At 33.5% G+C, this 10,004-nt stretch overlaps 3 protein-coding genes across 6 annotated transcripts; 1 reads left to right on the plus strand and 2 right to left on the minus strand.

The window, feature by feature from the left end:
* The first annotated feature begins 806 nt into the window (after positions 1–806).
* LOC120083584 (RING-H2 finger protein ATL3-like) lies at positions 807–2,048 on the plus strand. Its single transcript, XM_039039408.1, has one exon. The coding sequence runs from the start codon at positions 1,075–1,077 to the stop codon at positions 1,921–1,923; it is 849 nt and encodes a 282-aa protein (XP_038895336.1). The 5' UTR covers positions 807–1,074; the 3' UTR covers positions 1,924–2,048.
* Positions 2,049–2,190: 142 nt separating this feature from the next.
* LOC120083617 lies at positions 2,191–4,187 on the minus strand. Its single transcript, XM_039039449.1, has 2 exons — positions 2,807–4,187; positions 2,191–2,739 (listed from the first exon to the last, which is right to left on the minus strand). Exons 1-2 carry the CDS (start codon positions 2,981–2,983, stop codon positions 2,338–2,340), a joined length of 579 nt encoding a protein of 192 aa, XP_038895377.1. The 5' UTR covers positions 2,984–4,187; the 3' UTR covers positions 2,191–2,337.
* A 247-nt stretch (positions 4,188–4,434) lies between these two features.
* LOC120083594 (ubiquitin-conjugating enzyme E2 34-like) lies at positions 4,435–9,059 on the minus strand. 4 transcript variants are annotated; one of them, XM_039039423.1, is made up of 12 exons: positions 8,791–9,059; positions 8,552–8,684; positions 8,052–8,168; positions 7,659–7,779; positions 7,318–7,372; positions 6,240–6,278; positions 5,978–6,041; positions 5,787–5,848; positions 5,671–5,710; positions 5,474–5,501; positions 5,281–5,372; positions 4,662–4,938 (listed from the first exon to the last, which is right to left on the minus strand). In XM_039039423.1, exons 4-12 carry the CDS (start codon positions 7,713–7,715, stop codon positions 4,662–4,664), a joined length of 714 nt encoding a protein of 237 aa, XP_038895351.1. In that variant the 5' UTR covers positions 7,716–7,779; positions 8,052–8,168; positions 8,552–8,684; positions 8,791–9,059. The 4 variants fall into 4 exon arrangements, with proteins under 4 accessions (XP_038895365.1, XP_038895351.1, XP_038895357.1 ...); XM_039039437.1 differs by lacking the exon at positions 8,052–8,168 and having other exon boundaries at positions 4,435–4,938; positions 8,791–9,058; XM_039039429.1 differs by lacking the exon at positions 8,552–8,684.
* Between the last annotated feature and the right edge of the window lie 945 nt (positions 9,060–10,004).

Consider the following 10,004-nt stretch of genomic DNA (forward strand, 5'->3'; position numbering starts at 1 on the left):
TGAATTTATGTATATAATAAACCATACAGAACCGATGCATTAATACTATTAATTCATTAATAATTATAATATATTAGTTATATTTAATTAATCATTATGAATAATATTTTATGATATAATTTTTTTAATAATTATAATTAATTTATCATTGATTAATTATAATTCATTATTTTTTAATCACAAAATGTTATATCGATCTTTTTAGACTGATTTTGATTGTTTTATTAATTAACACATCATATTTATATAAATTCATCAAATTACATAATCAAGTAACTTTAATTATAAATTACTCATTTTACAAGTATTTGTAATAAATATTATTATTTGATAGTTAAAAAATTAATTTTGCTCAGAACTTTGAATTGAATTTATTGTTTATCAATTAATCTATCAAAATTTTATAGACGTGTCAACAATTAAATCAAATACAAAGCTAATTTGTTACCATAGATTTTTTTATAACATTCCCATTTATAACTAAACATCTTTGATTCCCAACAATTTTATTTCAAAGCTTCTTATTCCCAAACATAAGACATTCTTAAAACCTTAAATCAAACTGTCCCAAATTTATTTTTGAAAAATTTTTACAAATAAAAAATGTTAAACTATTTACAAAAATAAAAAAAAAAGGCTTCTATCAACATTTATCAATTGTAGACTTCTATCAATTTCTATAAATGATAGATATTGAAATACTTCTATCAACCTCTATAAAAAAAAATCAAAATTTCGTTAGTTTGTATAAATAATTTTACTCATTTTTTCTATTTTTGAGAATCCCCGTTATTTTTCGAAAAAAAGAAATCCCTACCTTTTACGTGTGAAAAAACCCGGCATGATTGCTGCAGCACAAACTTTAGACCTCATAAGTCATGAGTAGAACTTACCAAAAAAAAAAAAAAAAAAAGACAGAGGAAAAAAAAGTTGGTTTTGAAGTTGTTGTTTTGTTACTCGACTGAATCCATTCGCTTCACTATGTAATCAATTCCAAATTTTGAACTCAACCCATATTCCCATTCTTCTTCTTCTTCCTCTGCCCTCAATTTCAATTCTCTGTACTCGGCAGCCATGGGAGACGAGTACAGGATGACTCAACATTCCGGTGACTCGGTCAACATCGAGCTACCTGGAATGGTCATTGTCACAGCCATTTTAGTCTTCTTCTTGGTCCTTGTTTTTGTTCTTCTTCTCCAACTCTACGCCAGATGGTTATGGTCTCGCATTGAGGATCCCACCCCTCTTCCACTTGAAACTCGCCGTCGCCGCCGCCGTCGATTCGAGTTCTCCGCCGTACAAGACCCCAATTCCGGAAGAGGGTTAGACCCCACTGTCCTCCGCTCACTTCCTGTTCTTATATTCCATCCCGATAACTTCAAAGATGGGCTTGAATGTGCCGTTTGCCTCTCCGAGCTTGTTGAAGGTGAAAAGGCAAAGCTGCTTCATGATTGCTTCCATGGCTTCCATAGCGATTGTATCGATATGTGGTTTCAGTCACATTCCACTTGCCCTCTCTGCCGCAACCCCGTCACAGCCGCCGCCGCAGACACCGGCGAGTTGCAGGGTGAAGATTCTACTTCTGGGTTGTCTTCAGAATCTCCTACTTTCCCAACTAATGTATTGATTTGGGGAAATCAGGCGCAGGTCACCTCTGCCGGAGCTTGTCTAGAAGTGGAAGAGGGTTCTTCTCAAAACCCTTTTCCGGCAGCTTCTTCATCGGCATCAGCCAGTTACTCAGATGCAGAATTAGTAATTGATGTTCAGAGTGATCTTCAATTTCTGCCGATAGCAACTAATGAAGATGGAAAGTTACCTGTAGTCACCAGATTGAGATCTTTGAAAAGGCTTTTGAGTAGGCAAAGAAGAGTGAATCCTTGTAATCCAAATTCAGCTAATGCTGAAATAGAACAAGTGCCCTAAGAGGCTGAGAACAGAGTTTTAAAACTGTGGTCTGATTCATAAATGCCACAAACAACTTAAGTTTACAAAACTTGTACAAATTTCTTTGTTTTCTAGTAATGAGAGGGATAGTGTTGTTGAGATCATCTCTGAAATGAATGTTCTCCAACCAACTCTTCCATTTTGTTAGAAACATGGTTGTTTTCAGAAGCTTTCAATCCTTTGAATCATTTTAATCTGTTTTAGTATGTGATGGAATGGGATTGACTTGTTAAACTGCTGATGGAATTGTAAGTTTGTGGAAAAAGAAGCAAACATGGCAACATAATAACTATAACATTTAACAGGCCATTCAAAACCTTCACACATACAAAACAAAACACACAAGATTTCAAGCAAGCTTCCTCAGCATCGATGAAATGAGACAATGTAGTTCTATGTAACAAGATAAATTGGACCATAAATGTGATTAGAATTGGGGGTATTGAGCTGGTGGAGATACATATATGGGATCTCCATATCTGTTCTCATACTAGGATTGAAGAGACTAGCGATCGGTCCAGACATCGGATGGCGTCGGGGTCTGCTGTCGGTGGTTGTAGCTCCGGTGTAAATTGGACCAGAAACATGAACACGTCTTTTATTAGGTGTGTGAGGATTTTTCTCTGGTTTAGGCATTGGCTTAGTCTTTTTTTCACTTTTCAACCATGAGAAGAGGGTGTTTTTCCATGATTTCTTGCTCTTCTTCTCTTGTGCCAACCATTTCCTTCCTGTTTCTTCTTCTGTAGAGGCCTTGAAATCTTGTTCTATTGCATGACGTTTTGCTTCTTTCAAGAACTGAAATTTACAAACACATTTCACTAAGACATGAAGAATATCAGATGAAACTACATTACTGACTCACCTTGGAAAAGTTGAGGCTAAGATCAATGTCATCAAAACCAGGATCGTCCATCTCATAATCAGGAGAAACAGATTTCATCATGAACAAAAGACAGCCAACCAAACTACTAAATAAGTCCAGAAAAAATATCAGACAGAAGAGGTAGGAGACAAGAAACAACAAAGAATTGGGACACATGAAATTTGGGGATCAACTTTTGTCAGCTTTCAGGATGTTTTTGTATTTCTTGTGGTTCATGTTTTTCTGCTAATGCTCCCCAAATAGGAAAAAGAAAAGCAAAATATGGAAGCTTGGTTCAGAAGAAATGGCAGGTAGAGTTCTGGAATGAAGCCAAAAAAGCATAAAAAAGAAGAAATTCTAGCTTCAAAAGAGGCAAATAGAAGAAGAAGAAGCTCTTAACTTATGAATCTAAATCAAAAGGAGCAAACTTCAACTACTACCAATTGAAGAACTCCATTTGGGATTCAATTACACCTTGTTATCTTTCCAAAAGTGGCAGACAGTAGACAGCTACTAAGAAATTAAGGAATAAAGTTTCAGGGAAATGGGAAAGTAATAAATTTGTTAGCAACCAATTCTACCAAACATAATCATCAAAGCAAAAGTAAAATATTTGATCGCAGTACACATGAGCATTGCAATATGATTATTTATCCTATGGATTCGATGACTGTTATGTTTTCATTACAATAAAGAGAGCTTGTCGCTCCTTTGTGTGGTAAAACACATAATCTGAACCTGTCTACTACATATTTAACTCATATATACATCGGTAACCCTTTTTATATTCTGCTCTTAATTATTCCAATTTCGCTACTTGTAGACGAATTATTTACTATTTTAAAGCTAAATCCATCCTTTAAATCAATACTTGATTTACAATTTCAAGATAGGTTTATATAAAGTGGAATGATTTAACTCAAAGCACTGTTTTCCTTTTTCTATATAGCGTAATAATTGAGAGGAGGCGTATTGTTAATGCCTTCACTTATAAGCTATGATTAAATTAGCCACATTAATGTGCTCTCTTAGAAAAAGCATTTTATAACTTGTATCCGTAAATGCCAAAATGTAACAAGATAATCACATAGCTGAAAGAAACGGATAAACATCAAACACGAAAAATGACAAATACCTATGAACCTCATCACGATATGAATCTCATCGATTGGATATATTAAAACATATTTGAAAGTGATTTAAAAAATATTGAAATCACTTTTGTCATACTCAAATTGATTTCAAAACATGCTTTTAATAATTAGTCCTAATATTAAGTTAATTAGAATGATTAAAAGCAAGTTTGAATGCGCTTTTAACCCTTTCAAACTGTAGATATTTGCCGCCACAAGCAAGGTTCCTCAGCACAGTGAATGGATGAAATTCCACAGTTTGACATTATTGTAAACTCCATGAAATGTTTGGTCACAATTAAAAATAGGCGCATGTTTCAGAGAAAAGTAATATAGAAAAATGGATCATGGCCCATGGGGGTTGGAAAAAGCAGTGGAGCGTAAAACACGGCTAAACTTTGGGATGGCTCTGAGGAGCTCTCTCCAATCTAAAAAGTGAAAAAAGAAACAACTCTGCAGTGGAGCCTGGAGCCCTATCCAGAGTTCTGCCTCAACTTATAATACTTAATAGTATTTAAAACCATATATAGACAAACAAAGAGGTTTAGTTTTCAAGCAACTATTCCAAACATAACAGACTCTCAGCAAAATAAAAGCCACATCACAGACACCAGACCATCTATACAGACACTATGTTAAGTACATGCAAAAATATGAGCATCCTTGACTTGGCATAAACTAGTCTGTCTATCATTACCTATGCGACCTTCCATTTTGGAGTTTCATGGTTGAAGGAGAGGCAATGCCATTAAAACGCCGAAGATCGAGAAGAGTAGCAACATCATCCATGTAGGGAACGACTGCTTCCGATTTCTTTTCATGTCCTCTCTATCTGCTTTGTTAATGTTCTCTTCTGCGGACTTGACCTTTTCCATTATGTGCCTGCCTTCACCTTCCTCTGGTGATTTCGGTGAAGCCTGTTCTGCAACCAGCTGTTCTGATTTCTGCTGCTGATTGTATTTCTCCACGTATTCGGGAAACAGTTTTCTAAAGGTTGGGCTGTTATACAAAAGTATAGGTTGTTTGCGATAGATTAGAAGTTGTACAATTAGAAAACCGATGATGGGGTGGGTGGGTTGGAAAAGAAAAAAGAAAAAGAATAAAAGTGATTTTGCAAAGGACATGGCAATAAAGTAAGTGTGAATTCGAAATTCAAGAAAGATAACTTGCAATTTACACACTCAAGGACGCCCAAGTTTACGGCCTAAAGTAGAGTAATCATTGTTGCACGTCTCTAGAATCCATGAAAACCAATCAAAATAAGGGAATGTCGATGGCAGATGGAACCTTAGCTGAAGAGGAACTACGTTCAAGGACACAAAATCCTGTATATGAACTTACTTTTTACAATTGAATGCAAGAGATGCCTTTGCCAAGCGTTCCTTCTCAGCAGCAGTAGTATTCACGCTGCCAGTAGTAGGACTGTTGTCCATCTACATAAGAAAGTAGATCATCTCTCATTATTAATAGATAATAAGAACAGATAAAACCACAAAAGCAGCCACAAATGAGCCAATAGATCAAATGTACTCACCATGAAGGAAAGAAGCCCGGTAAGTATGCTGCAATTGTTAGAAAACAAAGGATGAAAAGCACCATGAGAAAAGTTGGTCACACCAAGCAACAATTTATTAAGTTAAAGAAAAATTTCTCAGAAGAAGAAAACACGAGTACGAGTACTACAAAGTAATAGCAACACCTCAGGGAGACAAATGAAGCAGATTGTCTTACCTGGACACAGACCACATAGGATTCCAACTTTCTGGGTGAACTGCAGACAGATCAAGCCAATTAGAATAATTTCTACAGACAAGCAGCCATGATCATCTTTAAAATCCATAACTTACAGTCACTCATAGATAAGCAAATTTTCTTCTGTGTCATGAACCGACCATTTGGGGTGATCATGCTACGAAGTACGAAGGAATCGTAGTATCAGAAATCACAGTAAATATGAGTAGATAAGAAAGCTAAGGCTATGTTTTATAAAAATCTCTTCCCAAATAAAGATCGCTACACACATCCAAGATGCTTATACCTGATTCCCGGAGGTTTGAATGGGTACTCTGGAGGAAATTTAATTTTTCCATGGTAGAACCCTCCTAACAAAGATTTTCAATGATTTCCTTTAAAATAATAATAATAATAAAAAAAATAAAAATAAAAAGAGGTTGAAACCCCAGTGGAAACTAAGGAGCAAAATTAAAGAGATCTTCAACTAAAAATCTACCCAAGGAAACAGAGAATTGAACTGAGAAGAGAAGGGTCCATAATACAAGGGATAAAGTAAATAAACTCACCCGCAAAAGGAGTTCCCTCACTTCCCTCCAGAACATAATCTGAAATGGAACAACATTTAATATGCAAACTATAATGTCTATATGATAAGCAAAAAACACATATTTCATGACAAGAAAAGAGAGAAAATCAAATCAGAAGTTGGAATTTGAGAGAGAGAGAGAGAGAATGTTGATGCAAGAAAAATAAGAATTTAATTATGCCGTAGAACAGGAAATCAATGCTTCACAAACTCCCAGTGCCAACATATTACTTACGTCACATGCAGTACTCAGTGACAAATACATTGTAAACCTCAACTTTTCCAGTCAGCCAAGAATTCTCACAATTTAACCAGTATTCATTATCACAATGATCTAGCAGTTCCTCTCAATCTTCCCACACACAACATAATAATACTTGTCCTTGTAAAAACTAGACGAAGTCTCTTTTATAAATAAATAGAAGTGAAAATATCAATTCATAACCTCTGTATCAATTTAAACCTGAACTAATAATCGTATCAATTTAAACCCTAAACTTTTGTAAGTGTATCACATTATGTTCTGTTTGGAAAAACTTACAATTGGATCGATTAAACCTCTAAATTTTCATAAATGAATCAATTTAGACTCTTAGTCAAAATTTCCTTTTAGAATTATCCATACATTACTCCCATTGTCCATTTTGTAAAACCGGCATTTGAAGAAGTCTACAAACGTTTGAGAATTAATGTGTAGATGATTTTCAAAGGAATTGGTAATGAAGGATCTAAATTGATTGGCCTATAAAAATGTAGAAGTTTAGTTGACTCAAATTATAAGTTTCACACGATATTGGTTTAACGAAATATGGAGGGTGTAGATTAATACACTTACAAAAATTCAGGGTTTAAAATGATACAATTATTAGTTCAGGGTCTTAATTGATATCACCCTCAAAGTTTAGGGGTATAAATTCATATTTGCCTTAAATAAAATAATAACAAAGGACTGAAGTCAACTTCCAAAATCCATTGTCGTATCCTAATTCCTACATGCACACAAAAATGGAGGAGCTCCGTGACTAACACCAAAACAATAGCAATAAGAACAAACTTACGCCACTCAAGAATGTCGCTGGGAGCAGGACGAGCAACAATGTGTGAAACAGGCTCCTAAAAATTCACAAATAGCAAAGTCAGCACCAATTGTGAGACAAATACAAAAATGTCTCAGCATTTCAGCAAGAAAAATGCAAAGGAAGAGTTGGAATATTCAGTTTCTCATTAAAGAAAAATGATAATAAAATAAAAATTTACTTATAAAATCGGTCATAAGATAAACACCAATGTAACAATACTTTGTCAACGTTAGCCAATAATTTTACTTATCCGATAAATCCATGCATTGTAACACTAGCATTTCAAAAAGAAGAAAGAAAACAGAAACATGGGCACATACTTTACAAAGAGCTCTATATTCCTTTTGAAGCCTCTTGATACATGCTTTATCTGCCATTCCACAAACTATCGACAAAGAAAATCAACTGCTATTGTTCTTTCTCCAACCTCAGTTACAATGCCTGGTAAGGTGACAAACAGAGGGGAAAAGAAAATAATTATGGCAAAAAACTGATGAACACCGTAAATCATTATTTTCCCAAATACAGTACCAGTCATGGTTTTGAATACTCCAAAGAGAAAATGTCTATTTCTTAAATAGAAAGCATGCATTGTGAAAACTTTTTAGTTCAGGAAAGTGAAAAGTGCAGCAAATTTCTATAACAGAAAACATACAGACAATACAAATCTTTTATACTTATAAATGAGAAATAATACTTTCAATGAGACATACAAAGAAAACTGTAGGAACAAGCAATGCCGAGTCAGCACTAGATTCGATTGCTTGTAATTATTTGTTATTCAAGCCACCCTTCACTGTGCCAGTTGACAAGGCCCTCTGCTGTTAATCCTTCAAATTTAATACAGCATTTGTTTTTCCCATTTAAAATTTTTCATACAAGACAGAAGCGCAATAATTGAATCAATAAGTGATTTCATTTATGATTAGTACTGTCTACAAAATAATAATAAAACAAATAATAAACGAATCCAAGATAAGCAAAAACCTGTTAAAAAGTTCAAATAGAACAAGCGCAGCAGAATTCCCCTTTAAGTACTTAAAATTTTTAACAAGAAATCATCGGAATGAAATGGTATCATAATCATCCATCCCCAAAGGTTAAATGTTAATCACAATAATAATAAAACGAATAATGCAATTAAAATAAAGTACGGCAATTTTGTCGAAAATTGAGAAACCTCAAACCCCATGAACAAAACAAAAAATCTCACAAAATTCTATGGTGGGTTCTTCAGAATTGAATCCGTGATCAATCTGTAATCCACCGCAGGTTCAGATCAGGATGACCCAAGAACAATAATTGGACGGGGGACGGAAAAAGAAGACAATAGAGAAAGGCGCCGGCTGCATCGGGGGAAAAATCGAAGAGAAATCGGAAACCCCCACACGTAGAGAGAAACAAAAAGCAGAAAGTAAATAGAAAAGTTGGTATGAAGTGGGAAATAAATACCTGATATGAAATGGTGAAAGTTAAGGAATTGACTAGGGTTTTCACCGGATTGAGATTGGTTAATTGGTCGGGTGGCAGTGATGATCAGGTGAGAAAATTGTAATGATGAAGAGAGGGTGGCGCTGGGTTTCGGTGAAACAACAGAGTGGGAGAATCGATTAAATTACAAGAATATGAATTGGGAGGAAACACAGAGCCGCACCCCGAGTTTGTTGACTCGCTCGACAACCCACATCTGCCCTCCTTCAAATTCGTTATCTTCCTGGACATTTTCGTAAAACCACCCTCTGGTTTTCTCTTTAATAATTGATTTATCAAATTATACATTATATTAAATTAAATTTGTGGTAAATTATCTACCTCTAAACTTTAATAATTGATATATTCATATAGGATGTTCAGACCATCTAAAAATCCGATCAACCCAATTTAATTGTATTATTTGAGCTAGATTCATAAATGAAAATTTTATAAGATGAATTAGTTCATTGCTTTGCCTAAAATAACTAAAACCAACTCAAACTTAATGTTGGTTTTAAAAACTATGTTTTTTTTAATACAATTATATATACATATATTTATTTTAATTTTTTTTTATATTTAATTTCATGATTTTTTTAGATATTTATTCTTCAAAAACTCCTAAAAATAATTTTGAACACATTTGAAGAAAAAATAAAAATCATAATATATATTGCAATTGAGTTTTTAATCTTAATTCAACATTTGAAAATAATAAAATAAAATTTTTACATATTAATAATTTACTCATTTTTAGAATAAAAATTTAAATAAATGACCAAATAACTTGAACCAAATGTTTCATGGTTGGATTAAATTAGGTTTATTATTTACTAAGAATTAATTGAATAGAAGAAACTTACAACCCAAGAGTCGGATGGATCTAAAAATGCTTCAACCTAACCCAACTCAACCTACAAATCTTATATTCATTATACTTATAAAATAAAACTAAAAAAATGTTAAAATATCATTTTGATTTCTTATACTTTGCTATCGTTTTATTTTTAATCTTTCTAATATCACATGAACAAATAGTTTTTGCACTTTTGAATAACAAAGTTCTAATATGTTAGTTTGAAGTTAATTTTTATCAAGTTTAGTAAAATAATAATAGTAATTTTCATTCAACAAAAAGATACAATGTAAATATATTTCAAAAATTTATAGATACAAGACTAATAGAGAATACA

This window comes from Benincasa hispida, chromosome 1 (genome assembly GCF_009727055.1).
Source record: "Benincasa hispida cultivar B227 chromosome 1, ASM972705v1, whole genome shotgun sequence".
Lineage (NCBI taxonomy): Eukaryota > Viridiplantae > Streptophyta > Magnoliopsida > Cucurbitales > Cucurbitaceae > Benincasa > Benincasa hispida.